The 24864-nt window shown below is 40.5% G+C and overlaps 1 protein-coding gene across 1 annotated transcript in view; it reads right to left on the bottom strand.

The window, feature by feature from the left end:
* The window catches only part of SYNPR (synaptoporin), a 325840-nt gene that overhangs the window by 122164 nt on the left and 178812 nt on the right, over window positions 1-24864 (bottom strand). Inside the window, exon 3 of the mRNA XM_029918714.1 lies at window positions 1964-2088. Coding sequence (XP_029774574.1) covers window positions 1964-2088 — 125 coding nt within the window. The remainder of the gene's footprint in view (window positions 1-1963; window positions 2089-24864) is intronic.

Genomic DNA, 24864 nt, shown 5'->3' with positions numbered 1-24864 from the left:
CCCTTCTGAGCCCAACAACCAGGCACTGTTTTCCAGTCTTAACAGGTCTCTTGATTATTCTTGGTAGCTTGAGAGACAGAGAGACCTATGTTCATTTCCTGACCTGTTGCTTCGAATCTTAAGTGACTCGCCTTCAAGTCATCTGTTCCTATCACATTTTTGGGTACAAAATTATTGCAGAAGGCAACGCAGAGCTTACAGTTTCATGACTAATGTTACTATGCATCCTACCCCTCCTGGTCATCTACTGACATTTCTTATCTCCTATGCTAGACCCCAGCCATTGGTAGTTCTTATCTCCTATCCTAGAACCCCCCATTCTTATTTCCTATCCCAGATCCCACATACTGATCAGTGAGTGTGCATTGGCTTAGCCTTTCTCCATTAAAGCCAAGGAGTTCCACCAGAACCTAGAAGTGTCAAATGCCACCCCCCCCCCACCTCAGCCTCATTTCGACCCACACCCGTAGCTCTTTTTGCCAAATTACCAGGGTTCTATGCTTAATATTTCTGAGGTTTGCACTTTCTTATTAGTTTGGAGAGTATCTACTTGAGCAGAGCAGAGCAGGTGTTTCCAAAATTTATCAGTTCTACTTTTAAAAACCATTCAGTCCATCCGTATAAACACTGCTTCCCATGATTCATTGCCTATAAGTTGAGGCACTTTTGTTTTAGGCTAGGGAAAGTTCACTAAATCAATATAACAAGGATGTGTTCCATGATATACAGAACCTCTGAGATGCTCAGTGAGAAAAGGTGTCTGCAGTCAAACATATTTGGGAAACATTGTATATCTCTTGGTGATTCAAAATGTGCATTAGAAAAACAGAGTGCTGAGAAGCATTTCTTAAATTTATTTGACCATATAATTTTTAAATCATTGTTCACCCTTTCTCTCCCTCCTTTCTTCTTTTCTTCATTAAACATTGAATATCTAGGGCTCCATGGGAAAGATTTTGGAAAACACTGTACTCTCCTATTTAAGAAAAGTTTTCAAGGGTCAAGTTCTACTTTTCTTTGTACTTCCACAGCCCGCGCCATGTCTGGCCCAAGGTGATTACTCAATACATGTTTGTTAAATAGAAATGAACAAGAGAGTGTTCTGACACATTGTGCTGAAAGTTGTTTTAAAAAATAATACCAGTTCTGTGGTGCCAAGTATTTGGGAGTTTTACAGAAATAAATTATTTTAAAATTGAATTCTGTTAATCTCCTGGAGTATGTGGGTCAGAATCACAAGATGTCCAGTTTGGAAAAGACCCTGGTAGATATCTAGTCATCACTGTATAGGAGGGACACAGACAAATATAAGGGATCTTTCAGACTGAATTTATAAGGAGATTGAAAGAATTATCTCAAGCAATATAAGTATAGTCATAGGAATATGAGATCCGGGCTTAACCCAGGGAGGCTCAACCTTGACGGCTACTTCCTGGCTGAGGAATGTGGGCAAACGTATATGTACCTCATTTTCCTCATTTGTAAATGCTGATGGTAATTGCACTCCCCTCGAAAGGACTGAATTAGATTAACCAAGTAAACAGCAAAGTACAGTGTCTGGCACACAGAAGCAATATTAGATATTAATATTATTAAATAGAGTATCAATCAAGATGCATAGTCAACATGAAATTAGAGGTGACCCTAATTCTAGAGAGAATTTGGAAGAACTTAAGATTGGAAATATGGATGGAGAGAAAGGAATTGTGTATCTGAGGCATCCCTACTGACAGCCCCCAATCCTGGGCCAATAGTATCAATGTTTTGGAGAAGAGTCAATTCTGGTTTGAAGGTAGGAATCACAAATCTTCCCAGGGAGAGAGGTAGGGGGGGCATTTTACTTGTTCAGGTATAGACAGAATCCTCTCTGTTTACCCCTAAGTCTCCAGAAAACTGCATTATTTTTTGAGAAACCGTATAAAGAAGAAGGTGCCTTCTCTGTGAGCACACCACCATTCCCTACCTGAATGGGTATGCAAATGCTATGTCAATGCTGAGGTTACTTTCCGTCTTGTTGACACAGTCCACACTCAGCCGCAGGCCTCCGGAATAGCCACCGCATGTTGCAAACGCAAAGATCGCAAAAAGCTGTGGAGAACAAAGAAGCAAGAAAGAAGGGAGTCATTGGAATGATGCTAATCCAAAGAAATACATCAATCAGAGTTTAGTATCTGGATTGAGGGAGGTTACGTTCTTCTGAAATGTGGCACTGTGTTTGGTCCAGGCTGGAAAATGAAAGCCAGGAGGATGATGGGGACCAGGAAGGCGGTGTCTGAAAAAGTAGTCTGGCAAACTGGAGTGACTTTGTTTGGACAAAAACTGAACACAAGGAGAAAATATCTGTGTTTGGCTATGTAAAGAGTTGTCCTGCCTCAGAAGGTAGAGATGTAACCTCACATCAAAGGATTTGGAAATTTACACACTAGGGATTAATGACAGATACCTCCATGTGGGAAAAATTCGAAATGTCTCCCTTGTTTTCTTTATTTGCTTTACCTGTATTTTCTGCAATAAATGTCTTTTATCTTTTGAAGTAATATAGTTTTTTAAAGCCATCGTCGGAGTTTAATTTTTTTAATGTTTATTTATTTTTGAGAGAGACAGAGAGCGAGCAGGGGAGGGGCAGAGAGAGAGGAAGACACAGAATCGGAAGCAGGCTCCAGGCTCTGAGCTGTCAGCACAAAGTCCCATGTGAAGCTCGAACTCACCAACTGCAAAATCATGACCTGAGCTGAATGAAGTCAGACGCTCAACCGACTGAACCACCCAGGCACCCCAGAATTTAAGATCTTAAAGGGCTGAGGGAGAGTAGGTGAGTATCTAACAGGTGCTATTTCAGAGCACAAGTTCTCACTATACAAGTCAACCTCAAACCCTCCCTAATTGTTAAAACTCTGTGTTAGTTGCTCTGTGTCAACTGTTAAAAGGTTCTACTGGTGTCCATCTTGGTGTAGAACATGGGTCTGTGGGAATTAGGTACTAAAAATTAGGACCAGGAAATCAAGGAAGTCTTCAAGAAAGAAGATATCTCTGGGAGGCTAAGGATGGGCTAAAATGAGAAACAAATACTAAACTTTGCTTAATTTGGCTAAGTTAAAAACTACTCCCTGCTCATTTCCAAAGAAAGTCAATCAAGGTCACTTAACATTACCCCATGTTGTAATTCTCCCATTTATTTTATTTTCATTTTGGAATTCAGCTTCTTTAGGTGGTCTGCAGTCCCATTAGGAATACTAGCCCACATTGCATAGAAAAGAGAATTACTGTGTAGGGGTTAAGTGCATGAACTCTGGAATGAGACCTTGGAAAGGTTGCTTAATTTCCCCATGCTTTGGTTGCCTCATCAGTAAAACAGCATCAATAACAATTCCTCTGTGCCATTTTGCTATTCATGATATAAAACAGAACACTGCTGTGGACAAGAAGGCTGCTGGACCTGGCAATGTCACCAAGTCTACTCAGAAAGTGTGCAAGGCGACCTACGTATTATCCCTAGCACCTGCCATGTCAGTCTCACTCAGTGGTGGAAGAGAATCAGGGCTCCTAGTCTCAGTTGGCCACCTAACTTTAATAGGAAAAGACTGGTTAATGATAAAACCTTCAAAGGTAAAGAAATATATTGTGAACCACTTTTTTTTCTGTACGTGGAAATTTTAGTTATTAGTTTTTAAAATTAGTATTTTTTTTGAAATTTTATTTTATTTTATTTTTTTACTTTATAAAGTTTCATATTTTTTTAACATATGCAATTATTTTCCATGATTTACAATACATTAGTTACAATGACACTCCAAACAGAAAAGCAAAGTAAAAAATCAAAGCACCAACTTCTGTTTCATGTAATTAGACTTATACAGTAATTAGAAGGTTAAGTAACAACTAGTTAATCACCTAATTTCACAGCTATCTGAAGTGGCAATCGTTATATAGCAGCTTATCTATGATACATTCAAGATACATGATACAATTTATTACTTGTTCATAAGCTACAACACAGCCTGCTTAATACCTTTCCTTAAATTCCATCTCTATACTACAATATGCTTGAGGAAACAACTTGACCAAAAGATACAGAAGATATAGTAAGAGAAGACTATGTTTATATGTGTTAATGTGTGGAAAGCATTTAAAACAGATCCTGCCTGGCACAGGATAAGTGCTCAATAGATGTTAATGAATGCTATAATGATGTTAATGAATGCTGTAAATAGATGTGGATGAGCCCTGTAGTAAGATGTTCCAGGCCACGAAATAGGAAATTTAGACTTACGCCCTCGCTAAATCTAGACCACTGGCCCTAGTGACCTAGCATCTAAGCACTCCAGAAAAAACTCCTGTTTCACTTCGCTTTTCTTCCTCATTTGCCTCACCAATAGGATTTGAGGAGGCATTGAGAAGCTACTCCAACCTCCTCTGTAGTGGGGGGCTCATACACACGGAAGACCAGGGCTGGAGGGAACCTGATTTTATTCCTGGGGCATGCATCTGCTCACTTCTCATGACCAAATGCTCTTTTTCTGTCAGCTCTTACTGTTGGTAGGAATAAGGAGGAAGTGATTTAAATTGCTCGATGCCTAAATCTAAGTTGCATTATATAATCCTGGATGTCTTAGCCCTTTGTCCCATGTTGTTACCATATTGCCTTTGGTAAGACTTCTTCCTGAAGAAAGAGTGCAGTAACGGAGCCCGGAGCTCTGTGGTGTGGCTATGGGGAGAGCCCTTTCCATGTCCAAGCCTCCTCACCTGGAAGACATCCTCTGTATCTTCTTCAATCACTGAGAGATTTAAATGAGATGAAATATGTATTTATGTGCAGCCCCTTTCAGTTCATGCAGAGATTTATGTGGAAGCTAGATAGATGCCCTTCGGTGGGGTAAGCGTCCTAAGTATGTAATCAACACTAGTACTTACAAAAGTTAGGAGTAATTGTCCATTCTTGCCATCATTAAGTGTCTACTATGGGCCAGGTATTGGGCCCAGCAATTAACATATGTGATATGATTTTCTCTTAACAACAATAGTGTGTGTGTGTGTGTGTGTGTGTGTGTGTGGCTTACCATTTCTATATTAAAAAATGTTGCAGAATAGCATAATGGCTTCACATAGTTGCATTAAAAAATGTCTTGAAACATTAAAATGTAGCAAGTTAGAGTTGAAGGGACTTAAAGATAAAGCCTGTTAATTTCAGTGCTTGATAGTTATAGGGGAATCATCCTTGGCTTTTCATCTTCCATTAAAGTGCTTTATATACAGTAAGATATGATTAATAGTACCACATAATGAACTTAAGGTGGAATGGTAATTATGTATTTAACTATTCAAAATGTTAGATGCATAGAAAGAAAGTGGCAGACTATTAAAACCACACACACCACTATTTTTTCTGTTAATGTCTATCGAGTTCTGAGAACATAAGACATTGTATTTGAGTAGAATATGACACCTATGGGCTTTCTGGTGAACTTTCTCCCTTCCCCCACTCCTCACTGATTAAAGGGAAATCATACTGTGTGACCAATATCAAATTCACATGGGTTTGGTGAGGATTAAACAGATAACGTCTGTACAACTCTGGGAGAGTCAGATCCTGCCGAGTGAATAACGTGTTACAGGCATCGTCGATTCCATACTTGGGAGAGTGAAATCAGCTCCTTCAGAGTATATCAGCCAGGGGCCTAGTTCTGTAATTGGAGTACATTAAGACAGAGAGGGGAGAGGGAGCTGAAAGCTCTTTGGTGGGTCAAAATTCCCTTGGTGTTGAAGAAAAATGGAAAGTGGGAGGGGACTTGGAAAATGCTATCACAGATTACGCTCCCAGAGGTCTTCCCAGGCACTCCTCCCTAGATGGTTGGGCAGAGCAGTTTTGGAAGTCAGGCACAACCCGAGTTTGAGTCCAATTCCGAGCCATCTGACATGGAGCAAGTTATTTAACTTCTCCAAATCTCTCAGTTCCTACATCTCCTAAATCAGGACTAATTCATTGGTTCACTCAGTAGACGTTTAACGGTGCATTTGCTAGGTGCCAGCTAGTGGGGAACAAAAAGGTAAGAAGGAGAAAAGACAAAGACAAAGTAAACCTCTGCCCACTAGGGAGCTCCCTGATGGATCAGGGAGACAGAAGCAGAAAGAATATACAAATAAAACCATTACAAATTATGTTATGTGTTTTGTGGGAGAGAAGCTCTTCTAGGCATGGAGTTACACCTGAGGAAAGTCATATGTAAGCTAAGACCCTGAGGATAAGGAGAGGAAGCCATGCAAAAAGGAGGTGGGGAGTGGAGAGGAGTGTGCCAGGCAGAGGGAAGCTCTCAAGTGAAACCCTCTGAGAGGAAAGGCTGGACAGTGGAAGGTCAGCATGGAAACTGCATAGTGAAAGAGTCTGAGGATAAGAGGACTCACCTCACATGGTTTTGTGTGCGGCAGCTGAGAGAATATATGCATGGCTCCAGGCTCACAACCCTCAACAAACAGTCAAGTGTCTCCTCCTCCTCCCCCCTCTGCTACTATTACTATGTATTATTATTACTATTAGTACTAATTAGTGAAGAACCAGAGAACTAGCGAGGAACATTCTCTTTTCCCAACTCAGCTACAGCAGATTTGGAACTAGAGTTGGTCCGAGGGCTGTGGGTTATCGTTAAGCTGAGCATAGTTGGAACTAGAATCCTGATGTCTGGACTCCCTGAGTCAGCATTCTTCTGCTTAGCTCACAACAGCCGGGAGAACAATTTCTGGCTACCTGGGGTGGAGAAAACTGTCAAATGTTCTAGCCTTTGCCCAGAAATGCACCACGGTGCTTTAGTGGCCTGAGGTTCTCCATGTGTCTCCTGAGGGTCTCATGGACACAGACTGGCAAGCTCACTAGCCAAGCAGAATGGATGGTTTGTGCTCTCTTTGTCTTCCTTCTTTCCCTCCATTTTTCCTTCCTTCCTTCCGTCCTTCTTCCTCCCTCCCTCCCTCTTTCCTTCCTTCTTTTTACTGATAGGGTGGAGAATTTTAGAAGGAGTTTCTTGGAAGGTGTTGTGAAGAGACAGAAACTTCCTTAGCTTGACAATGGTTTCTCTGAGAGATCATTAAAATTAGCAAGAGGAAAGTTTGTGTCTTGTAGATGCGTGGCTCTGAAAGCCTAATCTGGGAGATGGAAAAGAGTTTAAACTGTGTTATGTGGACATGATGGAATGGGAAGTGGGCATGGGTCCTGCAAGTCTGAGTAGAGGAAAGAGCCTGAATTAGGGGACTGGGGATGTGGGTGCTAGGAAAAGATGACAGGGAGGGACCAGAGAGAAGACCTCCATCTGAGGCTGACTGTAGTGACTGCATTCACGTTGATGAGAGGTGAAGACATGGAGTTTGTGTGTGCATACGCATGCATGTGTCATTTCTCCAAACCCTGGGCTCTGTGTGTTCATCCTCAGCTAACCCTGCGTTCTTTCTGGCAATGTGATCTACTTACTCACCTTCCTAGACACTGGGGTCATAAACCGGGGGCAAAAGTCCATTTATCCAGCCAACTGAGATGATAAAACCTCTCTGTCGCTATCTTTCCTCAAGCTTCCAGCTCTCAAACAAAGCAGACACCCGCACTCTAGTACATTCGGAGATAATCAATATCATAACCACCGGCCCAATCATTCACTTCCCTTGAATTCAGGAGACAGAAATAAATTTCCTGAAATGAACTCTCATTTCACTACTGTCTTGGATGATCTACAACTCTGTTCCTAACAACAAAAAATTATTCCTCTAAATGGGCAAAATTAACCAGTAGAGAGTTCCTTGGCATGCAGACTGATTAGAAATAGATTCAGGTGAAAGAGACAGAAGCATTGCCTTGCATTTGCTGGCTTAATAAGCATCCATAAACCAAAATCACCCATGGCAGGAATATCTTTGCACAGTTAATGATACCAAAGGTTTTTCCTTAGAAAAGGGGCAAGCAGTTCCCTCCTTGGAACTAATTGAACCACACAAGGAATATCAATGAAAGATGCTATTAATCCTTCTGGTTAATTTGTGAGGCATAGTTGAAAGCACTAGGTTGGAGGAGGACAGGAAATTAGGCTGATTAATGGCTCTCACAGGGACCTGTGGTCTGTAGGAAAGTTACAGAGGAGACATCTTCCATGGCCTGATACCCAAACTCAGGCATGAAGGATACCTTGGACAGTGAGGAGACTAGTATGAAAGGGATTGGAAAATGGAAATCAAACATTGGTATTCATATTGCCACTGAGCTGTGTGTGCTGAGAGTCAGATCTCCAGGGCATAAAGCAATGATGTCTAGCATTTGGTTTGCTAATTCCCATGGTGTAAATACTCCCACTATGGCCAATTCCAAGTTACCCTCCTAATGCCTACACACTTGGTTGGAAAGAGAGCTAGCTACACAGTCAGCTGAGCTCCAGCACACCATGGCTCCCAAGGGACTTTCCCGGACTCTCCCTGGGGGCAAGAGCTTTGCCCTTCTTTCATTGATTCATTTCTCTTCATTCATGTTTCCTGTTACTTCATATCACTCACGTTGGGCTTACTGCGTAGTAAGTACTTCACTCTTCTCGGGTACTGCTATTCACCCTTTCATTTATTTATCCACTCAATCATTTATTCGCTAGGTGATTGTAGCAGAAGCAGTTGATGCTTTGCCTGTATCCCCATAGCTCACCCTAGAGGCCACCTGTGCCTTCGGGGCAACCGTCTGGTCTGTGTCCACACCAAAGGCTTCCCCCTCCGACACCCAAGCCTCACTGCTGAGGGCTTTTTCAGGCAGCATGGACACGCTCAACTTTGGGACTGGGGCATGGTAGAAGTCCCTTCAAGTGCATTCTCGGCCAGCTTCCAATTTTAAGTTTGGGATGGAAATTGGGGGATAAAACCACCTCTGTGGGGAAACCCCTTTGGGGTTGAGCCCTCCATTGCCCACGGCCACATCTCCCTGCTCATTAACATCCCTAGTGGGGTCCCTCCTTTCCCGTCTCCCCTCCCTGCTCATCATCGTGCTTCCTGGCATTGCCTCGCAAGTAAACTTCGTGAGCCAAAATTCTTGTCTCAGGACCTCTTTTGGGGGAATGCCACTGAGACAGGTATCAAACCCTGCCCAAAGGCCTGTTTACTTTTCAGGCACTGCAGTGTGCCCTAGGATTACCTTAATAAAAGGAACTGTACCCCCTGATACACCTTATCTCATGCCTCCCAGCTTCCAGCTTTCCATACCCTCATCTCCCCAGCCCTCTCTAAATAAGCCAAGCTCCTGTGTAAACCCGTGTAAGCTCCAGAGTAGACTTCCTGACCTCAGCCCCCACCCTGCCTGGCCCCATGATTCCCTGTCTTTGTTTGCTTGTTTTTATGTGAGCAGATGTCTTAAAATCTCTAAATTTTTGGCATTATTTATTCACCCGTTTATGTTTTGTTTGACCACTTCCCTGGGGAAAGGTAATGCACTTGCCTTTGTCTGTTGCTGGATCTCTCCCACCTTGTACAATGTCTGGCATGAAGTAGGTGCTCCCTAAATACTTATTGACTAAGTAAAGCTATTTCCCTCCTCCACCTCTAGGGAATTTGCTGTCTATTTGAGATACAGACAACTGAATGAAAAGGCACTGTGACAGTGTTTCACTGTGTAACTGGAGCATGCTAGAGGAAAATATAGTACATTTTCTATGGTACATAAGTTACGTGCTGGCAGAGGAGTGGAAGAGACAGGAGGAATAGCTGTCTGGAGAAATGGATAGCTAAGGAGAAATCAGGAGAGCATGCCAGATCTATCCAGGTAAGAGGGAGAAGAAGAGTGTTCTAGGTAAAGAGAGCCCCAAGTCAAAGAAAAGAGTCTCAAGTGAGTAAGTGAGGCACATTGGGGCTGTGCAGTTGGCACAGCTGCAGCAGATCCTGCAAGGTGGGAAGAAAGGAGTGACTGTTCAAGAGGTAGGCAGGGACTGTTCAGGTGTCCTGGAGCCAGGATCAGAAAACTAGGGCCCCTGGGCAGAATCCAGCCATATCTATTCACATCTATTCACAGCAGGAGAATTGCATATTGACAATAAAGATCCTGGTCCACAAAGACAAACATATTTACTCTCTGGCCTTTACAGAAATAGTCTGTCGTTGAGAAGGAGCCCGGATTTCATGAGGGGATTGGGATTTCAGCAGGGGACCAGCAGCACAAATTTGCATTTCAGACCAGCCTTTGTGGTGGTTGCCATGGAGAGTGTGGACTGAGAGAGGGAGGGACTGGGGGCCGGAAGACCAGCAGTGTCTTACTTCCCTAGGGTCCACAGACCCCGTGGCAAGAGGATCATGTCCCAGTTATCTTTATATCCCTCGCTGCAAGAAAGCCACCAAACGTGGCTCTTCAGTTTTACCAACTGAATATATGAATGAATGGGCAAGAGAAGATGAGAGAAACCTGTATTTTGGCACTGAAAACAATAGCAAACCTTAAGATGCTAATAGTAACAATAAAACAATTGTACTTGGTTCTCTGTGTCCATGTCTTCAGTAAGCACACTATTTACATTAGCGTAGTTAATCCTCTCAACAATCCCCTGAAGTAGAGACGCAATCCCTCATTTTCTAGATGATAAAACTGATGTTAGACAGCATGCCTGAGGTCACACTGTTTTTTGATATGTGAAGCAGTCATGGTTTGGACTCAGATCTGCCTTTCTCTAAAGTTTATCTTCCTTCCTCTCGACTTTCCCAGGGCTGAGAAAGGGGTCTCTCTTGGCCAGCACATTCTTCGGAAAGACGAATACAGAAATGTCAGTGATGGGCATGTTAAGGTGTTCTCTATCACATTAATGCTCAGAAAGCCAAATGAGGACCAAAGAAAGCATCCATAGGACAAAGCTCTGGTCATTGTAATGGATGCCACTGGCAGCTCATAGCTTCTGCCTCAGCAACCCAAACCTTCCCCCTGCAGCATCACAGGCCACCAGGGGAAGGGAGTCAGAGTCTGGCATGGCAGGAACACTTCAAAAGCTTGTTGTGAGTACAACTATGTCAATCACACTGCGCAAGTCCCTCCTAACTGTCAGCGGCGGCAGGCTGGTGGCTTGCTCACTTTCATACATCTCCATCATTCAACAGTTTATAGGTTTAAAGGGACTTACTTCCCCTCCTCCACTTCCCTTTGATGAACCCCTTTGTCCCTTCTCCTTTTATGATTCGTCTTGGGCTGATGAGCCATTTGTCCCGAGAACCCCTGAAGAGCATTTCCTGGAACACAGTTGTTTGCAGGAGCTGATTACCCCTCAGCAGTAGCCCCAGAAAAGAATATATACTGTCAAGTTAGTTTCTGGTGCAGAAGGAGTTTTTGATGAACTGTGGCTTCCCCTACACCGTACGTGGTACCCAGGAGGCCTCCAACAAACTGATGAACACCTTTAAAACCTAATGTTCTGTTTCTTCCCCTCTTTGTCTAATTCTTCTTTCTTTTAGTGTGTCTTCTCCTGCTGATAATTGGATTTTCTCCAAGAATACTGACCAAGCACCTTCTTCACTATCAGTTTATGGTCACTGCAATATTCTGACCCAGTGAGCTTCTAGGAATAACCCTGTACAATCTCAGATGGGACATTCATGCAAAGATAAAAACTGCAAGTTGTCCCTGGAAGGCAATATAATTGGATCTTATAGGGAGGCACTGAAAACTACTGTCAGAAAGCTTTCCCTCGAAGAGCTGGAGGTTTCCTCCTGTCATTGTACCTAACTATCCACGTTCTTAACCAGCACCTGGTCTCCTATACTGCATTCTATCTCACGCCATCTGTCAAATATGGGATATTGTGCCCTCCTAAACTTTGTGATTTGTGTGAAATCCTCCCAGGCAAGAGCAGCCTCACAAAATTGGTACTTCACACCGTTACCTGAGGAATTCTGACCAGGCACTGCAGAAAGAGAGCTCCAAGTCACTTAGAAAGTAAAGGAAGTTTCTGTTTTCATTGTCTTAACGTGCAGCCTGGAGACTGGATCAATTAGTAAAGTATTTGATCACAATAATGGGAAGCTTGACCTATAGTAACTTAAACAAATAAAAGTTTGAGGACATCTGGACAAACATCTCTTTGGTGCCTTTGGTCTTTGCCTCATAGTCACAAAATGGCTGCTGTGTCCCTGGAGAAGTTAGCTGTGTGGGAGACTGGAAAATGAATATTCAACTTTCCTGGACTCTGTAGGGAAGACAAGCAAGGGCACAAAGGCTGAAAATGATATCTCCACTGTCTGCCACAGGAACTTATGGGACAGAGGGGAAGAAGTAAAAAAGTATTCAAGGCATTTTATAAGGGCAAGACAGCATAAGAAAGCCCATTCACTTAGTCATCATTTCCAGTGTCCTAGACAGTGCCTAGAAAATCCTATGCCTCACATGCAATAGGTTTAATTTAACATGTCCACAAATTGAAATGTAAATTTCTGCTTCAATTTTATTTCCCAGCATAAAGCCTGACAGATCATTGAAGTAAAATGCATGGTTGAAATAGTAAAAATAAATTGGAAACAATCTTCATGCTTATAAAAAATATAAAATAACCAAATAAATCCTAAGATATTCAATCAATGGAATAGTATGCAATAGTTATAAAGAATGAATAGCAGTATAGAAAGGTGTTCATCTTTTGTAAACAAACAAAATGCCAAGTATAATATACATACATTGCATTTTTATAAAAGAAAAATATATTACATATTAAAATATATTTATACATATTGTTATTATGTATATAGCATGTAAATATATATAATATAAAATACCTAATATAGATTATTTTTTATATTAATATATAATATATTTTTATTTTTATTAAAATACATGTGCTATTACATTATATATTATAGTATGTATAAATATTATACATATATATGATAGACATCCAAAAATCTATGAAGTATCATCTGTTATTACCATTGAGGATTAGACTTTGGAGGCAGAAGTTCAGTTTTTAATTATTTTTGTATTGTTTCCATTTCTTCCAATAAGCATGTATAACTTTTGTAACTAAAAAAAGAGGCTTTATTAAAATTGCAAACTTAGACAACCTCTGGGTAATGTGAACTCAGTAATTTGAGGCTGTCATTAAACGGTGGTGCTATTTTTAACTTCCATTTGGGTGAAAAAAATATAAAATCAAAAACCCCCAACTCTCTTCTGGAATTATCTTCAATAATCCCTTCAAATTATTTACATTTGCAGAGGATGTAAATGGAACAACATTTTTGACCTGTTGAGTTGTTAAAATATTGTGGCAAAGTCACTCATTCGAATCAAGGTAAAAACATTTCAAAATACACATGGGAACCTATGGCTTGAGTAGATTGTCCATCAGCAAGTGAGTTAAAAAGTGCAACTTCTCTTTCATCCGATTCAGTGATGGCAATTATTTTTAAGGCATCAATTCTAATTCTCTCATATCTATCTTAATGGGATCACACAAAAAAATAAAATTCAGCAGAGCTTTTCACCCAGAACTGACACCATTTCTCTGACACCTGATTAGAGTTTCATGAATTAATTTGTTGCTTATTGTAGTGTTTTTGAACTTGACATTTTTCTGTGAGAGCAACTTCCTGAATTCTCTTACCTATCATAACCATCTTTCTACAGCACTGAAGAAAATCATTGATGATAGCTATCTTAACTGCACACTTCTGCTTGATAGGCAAATTAAAGCAAGATAAGCCATGGAACATAGCCACCGTTCTGTAGTTCAATAACATGCATTGAATATGTTCACGTGAACCATTCTTTGCCAGAAGCAGTGTTTTTATGGATTGATTTTTTTTTTAACTGAAGATAAGTCACAACTCTTAAATCCCATTTTTCAAAAACAGTCTGCCATGTCCAGAAAATTATAGTCAAGTTGGGATTCTACTCCAGTTGAATCCAGTACATTTGACATCTTGTCTTTACATTTTGTGAACTAGAGTTGTATTTATATGCCTAAAGCAAATTACAATAACATAGATTATTTTGGGGAAAAAATATTGATCCTAACCAATTGGCTACATTCAATTAATTCTTTGTGCTAGACTGCATGGCCATCAAAAAAGAAGTTTCTCTCACTCTTCTCCTTTTTAAAAGAAAATTGCTTTGTTGTAAATTCAGCTTCATCTTGATGAAAGACAAGCACAGAATTCCAGGAAAGAACAGTGCATTATGTGAATTTTTTTTTTTGGCTTAGTTTTCTCTTTATGTGTGTGTGTGTTGTGGCTATATTAGTAAAATCTAGGACTTAACCAAATACAAGCCCTGAGTATAAACAGGCATCCTATACAAGCTCATGATCTAAGAGGTAGCAACCCAGAATTAGTCATAGAGCCACTGATTGTCAGAGAATTTTGAAACATGCAAATAACTATAAACAGACATTTGAAGGTCTTCCCATGTTCTTCTACTTTTTTTGAACACCTCACAGGCAAAACTGCATCTCAACACTGTTGCCACTTTAGGACATTAATGAACTTGTTTTGACTATTCTGATTTTTTGACCATTTGATTTCTGTGTCAAAACCCCTGAACCTCTCTAACATGAAGCACTGTCATCAAATCACCTCTGTCATAACAGAGAACTTGCCACTATGTATTCGTTTGATTATATGATGGGAAACAGACAGTTAAAAGGTAGCATATTTGTTCCTACTGAAAAGTACAGAGTAGAGTAGAAGTTCTATAGGAGCAGTTTGAAGTAGATTCTAAAGTAATATTTTCTGATTTATAATTCAAATCATAGTAAGAACACAACTGTTGGTAAGTACACTTAGCAAGATTTTATTTGTGTCTGGCAGTGTGCCGGGTGCCGTAAAAACATGGCTATCTCTGAAGTCTTATCACGCTGTGAAATAGCACCATCATCATCCCCATTTCAGGGCTAGGTAAATCATAGCTCTGAGGGGTTAGTGATTTGTCTAAGCCACTCAGATAGGGAAGGGTAGTGTGAATCCATGAGTTTATAACTATACTAAAGGAAACAACTAAAATTAAAAATCTAATTGGTCACTGTTAGAAGATATTTGTGAACAAACCCATTATTTTGTTTTATTTTAAGTTTTTTATTTTGAGAGAGGGAGGGTGCTCATGTCCAAGCAGGGGAGGGGCAGAGACTGAAGAAAGAGACAATCCCAAGCAGGCTCCATGCTGTCAGTGCAGAGCCAGATGCAGGGCTTGATCTCATGAATCTGTGAGTTCATGACCTGAGCCGAAATCAAGGATATGATGCTGATATAGTTATAAACTATAATTATTTGTGTTAGCTGATAACACACAAAGAGACACACCCAGGTATTATGTGTCTTAGTCTAATAGAAGAAGACCTCACCAACTGTGAAGTTTTCTTGGCAAAAAAAAAATCAATCGATCAATCATTCAAACTCTGAATTTGAGCAAGCATCTATCCAAAACTGCCAATTTACCAAAAATACAGAAGAGACAGGAACATGTAAAATGACACCATAAGGATTAAACCAGTAAAATCCAGACCCAGAGAAACTCTCCAGGGGAAAACACCTTGTTTATTCATGAGCAACAAAAACAAACTACAACAATGTACAGAGAGAGAGAAAAATGTACAGAGGCAGAGATTGAAACAGAGGAGGTTACAGATTGAAAAGGTTTTAAGAGATATAGCAATCCAAGGATGGATTTTTTTTAATGCAGATTTAAGGAAACTGTAAAAAAAATCACGAAATTAAATAAGACATTTGGGAATTTGTAGATATTTTATGGTACTGAATTCTTTCTCATTTTTAAAATAAGATGGTAATATGGTGTGTTTGTATTCAATACCTTTGAGAGATACATACCAATTTATTTATGGGAAAAATGATATGATGCCTGGAAAGAAGATGTAGTAATAGGAGCAGAAGAAGGAACACCACCGGCTATGAGTTGATTATTGCTGGAGCTATGCCATGAGTAAAGAGGGGCTCATTAAATTATTCTGTGTCTTTATGTGATTGAAAATCTCCATTATTCAAAGTTCTCAACAATCGAGGTCATGTTATAAATGAATCCAGATATCAATGTATATGCATAGACAAAGTTCAATCATTTTTTAATTTCATGTTTTTTAACAAAAGATATTCAAAAATAATCTTAATCAAAATTCCTGAGTGGAATACTTTTTAAAGCAAGGAGGTCTCACTGTGTTCTATTATTGTAATACTGCAGGGCTTAGAGGAAAATATATTCTTTTCTTTAACAAAATTTTCTTTCTTAATAATCTGTTATTGATTGTTCTAAGAACCCATTTAGTTCTGCCTCATTATGAAAGACCAGATTTTTCTCATTATGTTTTAATGAGATGAAAGATCACCATAGTCTAAAGGACTATACATGCCATGTAAAGGACATTATTTCCTAGACAATAAGAAAAAAATCCCCACCACTGTTCAAAAATGTCCTTCTATTGATTAAATTCAAGAGATAATAGAATATATCAAATTACTTAACATTTAATATATTGGGTTTAGTTTCTTATTACTAATGTTGTTAAATGGAGTTCATATAGACCAAACTGATAAGCAGAGACATAAATATTATCCCATCAACTTCAACCCCGCAAAAGAGACTACAAATATGGGCCCATCTAGTGATTCTGTGACTAAAATACAGAGCCAGTGACCTTTCCTAAAACATTTAGCTTCTGGCTCCCATATTATATGTAAACCACTTTCTAACATATCTATCAAGGTTAAAGTACTATTGGAGAGTCACCTTATTAGTTCATGAGAATTAAGTTAAACAAAAAATAATGACATAATTCTTAAAGATAGGATTCGCATGGGCTAGAGACCCTTGTGAGTTCTTTAATGAATGTAAATAAAGAGCAACATGACAGAACTGTCCTGGGGTATACACAATGCTTAGTTCATAGCAAGTATTTGATATTAATTTATTGACTAAATGGAAATATATCCTGGAAATGTATTTGGAGGTTCTCCCTCCAAACAGGGCAGAACCCACAACATTATTTCCAAGTACTTGGTGGGGACAGAAGGGGGGGTGGTCCTTCAAAAAGTGATTCAAGTAAGAGTCCAAAAGGAGCTAAGTAGAACTAGAAGTTAAAAGTAAAGGTATCCACATAAAATTTGAAGTCATGTAAGGGAAAAAGGTAGAAACCAAAATGACAAAATAGACAAAAATAGATAAAATAAGAGTCATAATAATAGAATAGTAACATTCCAAGGAGTGAGATCATCTTGGAAGTTGGAATAACATGAGCTTGTCTTGGGGGACATTGGACAGTTGTCTTCTAGGAAAGTCCTGATGGGGTGATACAGGGAGTATCTGAGGACTGGCATTCTATGTCGTTTACCCTTTGGGAAGTTGCTGAAGGCTATGAACTTCCTTCATAGAAAAATTCTCATCACCATATATATGTAAAAATTATTACAAAGACACTGTGGATTCAGAGACCCTTTAAGGCTCTCTAATAGAGCTATTCAAAGACCTCAGGCTAAGACTCACTGCCCTTAAAGAGAACAGTTTATCAGAAACCACAGCTGGTGACGGGCCATTCATGCCTCCTGTGAAGACCAACCCCTCACCTGTATTCCACAGTTACCTGTCAGGCAACTACAATCTCCTAGGCACTCTCCAGTCTATCCCTCTCCTTCCAACTGTCTTCAATACTTTCATCAGTCACTTCCTTTAGAATTATGTCACTATCTAATTCCTTTTTTGTTACTTCCATGTGTACTAGAACTCTGTCTAATATGAAATCCAGTATCTAGATTAAAGAAAAGTGTTTTTTTTCATTTTCACTTCTATTTTTGAGAGACAGGGAGAGACAGACCATGAACAGGGAAGGGGCAGAGAGAGAGAAAGAGACACAGAATCCAAAGCAGGCTCCAGGCTCTGAGTTAGTGGTCAGCACAGAGACTGACACAGGGCTCGAACCCATGAACCATGAGATCATGACCTGAGCTGAAATCAGATGCTCAACTGACTGAGCCACCCAGGTGCCCCAGTATCTGGATTTTTGAGCAAGATCTGGCTAGATCTTACAAGGGGGCTAACCTGAATAGAGACCACTTCACTGGAAAGGTAAACTATAAAATGCTCCACAGTAAAGTATAAAGCTAGGGACTTTATCTTATTCCCTCAACTATAGAAGAAAGTGACAGAATCCTTCTGGGAAACCCACTGGCACAAGGAAGACCTAAGCGACTGCATGTGGCATTGAGTGCACCCCCCGTTTTAAACATATTTATTTATTTATTCTTAAGGTGGGGGGAGAGGAAGGGGAGAGAGAGAGAGAGAGAGAGAGAGAGAGAGAGAGAGAGAGAGAACCCCAAGCAGGCTCTGTGCTGTCAGTGCAGAGCCCAAAGCGAGGCTCGAACTCACGAACTGTGAGATCATGACCTGAGCTGAAACCAAGAGTTAGATGCCCAACTGCCTGAGCCACCCAGACGCCCCCCAAGTCCATTCCTAATGGAATAAGCTGTCTCCAAGATGTGGTTGATGGAGGCCATGGTGGTTGGACTTGTGCCTTCAGTGCTGAAAAACCCCACAGGAATGGCTGAGCCCTACTTACACTCATTTATTTCTCTGACAGCCCTAGTGGTTGTACACTAGCACACTTACCCTTACAGGAAACGAAAGGCATGCCCAAGAGGCTGATTTGAGACCGGTGAAACCTTAGGGTGTTTTGACTTCCTTAGCAGAGATTGGTTGGAAATGCCTGTTCTAATGGATGCACACTGAAGTATGCAAAGGCTAATTTCCCACTCTAATGTTTTAATTTCTTCCCAATCATAATAGATGTGAGAGAATATCACTCTTTGAAAGAGATACATCTCAGTTCGTTTTATATCAATGCACAATTCAGGAAAGGCATCTTTTATGATCTCTGTTATCAACAACTCTGGGAAGCAGGTCCCCTATGATCTGGGAATAAGGTGTAATACAGTGACCTAAAGTAAAGGTTAATGAGTATAAATCCACACCACTGAGTTTCAGGGTTTATTTGCTATATGGCTCTTCAGGGAATAGTCCATTATCTAATGCAACTTTATCTGAGGTATGTGGACTTTCTCCTTAAAGTTTTTAAAAGAATGAACATCATCCTCTAAATGTAAATATTTATTATCTGCCCACTGAGTGCCTGTGTGTTGGTGCTGGGAATAGATAGAGAGAGAGAGAGAGAGAGAGAGAGAGAGAGAGAGAGAGAGAGAGAGAGAGATTGATGCCACTCTCCTGGAGCTGATACTATAGTGGGAACAATAAGCAATAAATGAATAAACATATACAAAACTGTGATAAAGGAGATGAAGGTATGAGCAGGTACAGTGACAGATAATAACAGTGGGGTCTCCTTAGATAAGATGAACAGGAAAGTCTTCTTTAAGGAGGCAACACTCAGGCCTAAAAGACTGAAAAGCAGCTAGTGCTGGGAACAGTTAGAGATGGAAAAAGGGACAATCCCAGACAGAAGATTCTGGGAAGGACAACAGCTTGCAGGTTTGAAGAAATGAAAGGGGGCTAACATGGGTAAGGAGGGGAATGGCATAAGTTGAGGCTTGAGGAAAGACCAGAAAAGTCCTCATAAGAAGTCTAGATGTACTATATGAAATCTGTTTGTTATTTATGAGTCACATAGTAATTATTAATAATAAAATACTCATAATCAAAAGAATAGCTAACACTGAGGGAGCACTTACTACATGCTAGACCTGAGTAAAGTCCTTTACATATGCATTATCTGAAATGATTGTCCCAACAGGCCTGAAAGATAGGTACTGAGCACCATAACGTGGTAATGTCTCTAACATCACACAGTGAGTAAATGATAAAGCCGGGAGTTGAGCCCTAGACTGTATGACTTGAATTCTTAGCAAGATCCAGAGACATCCTCCTTCTCTTGAATCTCATCCATACCTAGAAGCATTTGAAGATAAGCAGAACCTGCCTTTGGATTAGAACATGGAGGGACCTGAGCTCCTTTTGATCTCACTGAGGCTTACCAGTGTATTTGGCAGATGCTGAAATGGAATCCAAAATCCTAACAGAACCAGTGATCTGTGGGGAAGAGATTAGAGACCACATTTTTGACACAAGTCCAGAAAAAGGCCAGAACAAAGATATACGAAAGTGACAGGCTTGCTCAAGTGAAAGAAGGAAGCTGCTACATTTGGCTTTTATCAATTGATATGTTTATGTTTCTTGGGAAGAACAGATAGACAAATGCCAAAGGGAAGTGGAAAGAGAGGGGTAATGTAGAGTTTGCTTCATAGGAAGCAGCTCTCCTTAATGGTTATGATTTTTATGTTGTTCTAATTTCTTAACGCTGCAAGTCCAACGAAATCTTGGGAATGAAAAAATAAACCTGGTATGACATTAGGATACTGGGCTTAATGAGCATGTAAAGGCTATATTCCTTTTAGAGACACTCCTAGAATCCTCATTTGAGATATGCTCAGCCTCAGCCCGTGGTAACTCCTTCAGTCCCTTCCTCAAAGTCAACGCCCTGAGAGCCATCCTGCATTCTTCTTTCTCTCATCTTACTCAGTCTCCTTGCTTTGCTGGTCTGTATTCTTAAATTTTGTTTTAATGTTTATTTGTTTTTGAGAGAAAGACACAGAATCCAAAGCAGGCTCCAGGCTCTGAGCTATTAGCACAAAGCCTGAAGCAGGGCTTGAACTCATGGACCATGAGATTATGACCTGAGCTGAAGTCAGATATTCAACTGACAGAGCCAACCAGATGCTCCTGTATTCTTAATGGTCATAGCTGTGTTCCCTTCCCCATTCCCCTCTATTGCCTTTGTCCAGGCCACCGTCGTTGCTTGCCCAGGGTAAAGGTGAGGTCTCCCATCAGCTGCACCCGCCTCCAGCCTGTCCTAGGACATCCAGACTTTATTCTGCCACAAGAGTGATCTTCCTAGCACACTTGACTATGCTGCCTCCACTTCCCCACTTACCATCATTCAATGGCTCTCCACTGCCTACCAGATAAAGTGTAACTTCTTTACTATGGCATGCAAGACCTATGTCCTTGCCTCTCCAGCTTCATCTCTCATTGTCTACAGTGAATAATGACTTATTTACAGTCATACCTCCTGCCAAAAATTCTTGGCCATTCTTTCCCTATAAGCTCTCATCTATGCTGCTGTCCTTTCCTAGAGGGCTTTCCCCATCTTTGTCTTTTAGATTCAATTCAAGTGTCTTTTCTTCACGAAGCCTTCTTATATCATGCTGTAATTTTGTGGTAGTCAGAATAATGCCCTCCTCAAAGATGCCCTTGTACTAATCTTCTGCCATGTAACTACTTTACATGGTAAAAAGAACTTCACAGATGCAATTAAGTTAAAGACCCTGAGTTGAGATTATCCTGGATTATTTGAGTGGGCCCAATGCATTCACAAAGGTCCTTATAAGAGGGAGGCAGATAGGTCAGAGTCAGAGATCTATGGTGACAAAAACAGAGAGAGTCAGGGTGAGATTGATTTAAAGAGGGCTGGGGTGCCTGGTGGCTCAGTTGGATGAGCATCTGATTCTTGATTTTGGGTTGGGTCATGACCCCAGAGTTGTGGAGGTCAAGCCCCACATCGGGCTCCATGCTCAGTGTGGAGTCTGGTTAGGATTCTCTCTCTCTCTCTCTCTCTTTCTCTCTCCCTCTCTCTCTCTCTCTCTCTCTCTCTCTCTCTCTCTCTCTCTCTCTCTCTCTCTCTCTCTCTCTCTCTCTCTCTCTCTCTCTCTCTCTCTCTCTCTCTCTTTCTCTCATTCATTCCCCCTCCCCCCACCCCCAATCATGCACTCTCATTGTCTCTCAAAAAAAAAAAATTAAAGATAGCTGAACCAGGCTACTGGTTTTGAAGATTTAAGAAGGGGATACAAGCTAAGGAGTGAAGCAGCCTCTAGAAATTAGAAAAAGCAAGGAAAAAGATTCTCCCCTGAGCCTCCAGAAGGAATGCAGCCAGGTTGACACCTTGATTTTAGGACATCGCACCTCCAGAACTGTAAGATAAATTAGCGTTTTCTAAGTCACTGAGTTTGTGGCAATTTATAGTAATTGTGATGATACTAAAGTAGTATGCATTCCTGTCTTTCCTTTCCTCTATCACAGGGGAAGATTGAGCCCTCTGTCTTCAAACTTCTACTAGACCCTCTACACTTCTTAATCCACACACTTTTCTCTCTTAATCAAAATGTAGGCTCTTGAGAGCAGGATCTGTGTCCATCCACATTTATGCATGAACACAAAGCTAGAGCATAGATTGCCATTCATTCATTCATTCATTCATTCATTTGTTTGCTCACTTACTCATTCAAATATGTTATTTATTGAGTGTTTAATGTGCACCAGTCATTGCTATACTTTGTAATTGCATTAGAGAGCATAAACGGAGGCTTTCTGTCTTCAAGAAGCTTACAATTTGATGGAAGAGATTGACATTAATTAAATAACCTCCACATAACTTGAGTTGACTGAAGGAAGTGGATGACATACCTGTCAGAGTGGGCAGAGGGAACAGAATATGTGAAGCCTCCATGGGAGGATGGAGCAGGGTATCCTGGGAACCAAACTGGATGAAGCTATTCAAGCAGGGGCATTTAGGGAAGACAGGATCTGAAGAGGTGGTGAGGGGTTAGATGCTTCAGGGCCCTATGGGATGCTGCTCAGGATACTGACATTTAACCTAGCAACAATGAGAATTTATTGGGACATTTTAAGCAAGGGAGCTGAATAAGCAGACTTGAATTTAGAAATGGTCACTCTCATTACTACATGGAGAAGGGCTTGAAGGAAATGTGTGTGGAAAGAGGAGTGAAGACCAGTAAGACCTTTGATGGGAAGTTGCAAGAGTCCCAGGGAAAGAAAGAGGTAAGAGTGAAGATGGAGAAAAGTATACATATTGAGGGATATTTTGGAGGCAACATTGACAGGATTTAGAGTTGAGTTGGATGGTGGTGGGTGAGGGAGGTATCAACAGTAACTTTACTGAAGGAGAGAATATAGCATTTCCCTATAGTTTGGTAACAGAAATCATTTTGTCAGAATTAAGATGCTACAGAGTCCATGTAAAGAACACTGGATCAGTTCAGATCATTTTAGGATCTCATTTTTCCATTGAGGCCCCTTGAGCATTAGGCTGTGTGAACTTGACAGATCACATAGCCTTTCTGCTTCCTCATATGACAGAATACATGATCTTCAAAAGGAAGTAATGAAATGAAACTAGATATTTAATTCAACATAATATGTTTCTGTTAAAATATGTTCTATTTTGCCCATACCATGGTCTTATGAAATTTGAAAAATCCAAAAGGAAGATGTGATGTGTTTATTTCCTTTTGAGGATAACCATCTTAGCTGAAGAACACAACACTAGTGCACACGAATATCAGGCTTACATAGCATAAAGCATAATTGCAAAGCAAGTTATATAGTTCTGGCTAAATACAAAACTGAGCAACAGGAAGGTGGGAAATTGTTGTGACTATTGCTTTTTGCCTTTTGTTCTTGGTCTTGTATGTGGTTTAGAGTTTTTAAAAAAAGGAGAAGAACAGTGTGAATAAAGAAACAGAAGCAATTAAGGAATATTAGTCCACGAAGTGTCTCATTTCACTGAAATGTAAAAATCCAAACTGGTGGATAGTGTAAATAAATTTCAACAGGTAAATCTGGGACCAAATCAGAAAGTGGGGTGTGGCAGAAAAGCTTGATCTTGGTGTAGCAGGATACTGGGAGGGCCATGTAAGTTTCTGAGGAGGAGAAAGAAGAGGTAGGTAAAGACTAGGTAGGAGAGGGTGTGCTGGATATTTTGGATGGAAGAACAACTGGAAGCAAGGAAATCAGAAAGAAATCTGAGTGGTGTGGAGGAGAGATTGAGAGATACTTCAGAAAGACTCTTCTAGAATTTGGTACTTTTGCCTATCAAGAAAGTGGAGAGAGAGGAGTGTGGAAGGAGTACAAGGTTTTCAGTGAAAAGCCTGGGAAAATGACAGTTTTCTTGCCAGAAATGGGTCATGAGAATAGGGAGGTAATGGGTCGCCCTGTTTTGAAGAGGTCAAGTTCAGATGAGATTGTCATAATCAAGTGAGCATATTCTGTAAGTGAGAAAAAAAATTGGACTCACGAATTAAGCAACACAATCATAAAATGATAGCTGAGTACTGGATACATTGCAAAAAGGGCTATAATTCTTTGTAGGTGCTCCCATCCAGAGATGGGGTCTCTTTCCCCAACCCTTGAATCTGTGATGACCTCATGACTTGCTTTCAGCAACAGAATGTGATGAAAGTGACCTTCTGTGTGTATCAAGCCTAAGCCTTAAAAGGGCTTGCAGCTTCCATTCTCACTCCTTCAGAACCTCAAGATGTACAGGAGAACAAGCTAGCCTCCTAAATGATAAGAGATAAGTTGCCCAGTCATCCACATTTTCCCAGCTGGGAGTTGGCTAACCCCTGAAAAGACAGCCACCTTGTAACCAGAAAATGACAATAAATGCTTCGTGACGGAGCCCAGTCAAGACCAGCAGACATACTACCCAGCTGAGCTCAGGCCAAATTGTTAACCCACAGAATCTTGAGCTATGTAAATAGTGTGGTCTCAACCATTAAGTTTGGGGGAATTTTGTTTGCAACAAAAGCTAAACGACACAGAAATTCTGAGAAAGAGAGAGAGGAGCAGAGGTCAGTGCTATTTAAGTAAATCACATAAATTCAAGGAAGAATTAATTAACCTAACTAGCAGATTTTACAAGATTTTATTGAAGCAGTAATTCAATTACCTCATCATATATCAAAAGCAAATAAAGTTTTAGTGCCTCAAATACCCTGATTTTCACAAAAGGTGCATGCATATTAGGATCAGGAGACAAGGTGAGAAAAAAATTAATTGAGGGTCTTGAAAGGAGAGAATGACTCATA

Source organism: Suricata suricatta, chromosome 12 (assembly GCF_006229205.1).
Source record: "Suricata suricatta isolate VVHF042 chromosome 12, meerkat_22Aug2017_6uvM2_HiC, whole genome shotgun sequence".
NCBI classification, from domain to species: Eukaryota; Metazoa; Chordata; class Mammalia; order Carnivora; family Herpestidae; genus Suricata; species Suricata suricatta.
This window is presented reverse-complemented; position numbering and strand designations above follow the sequence as displayed.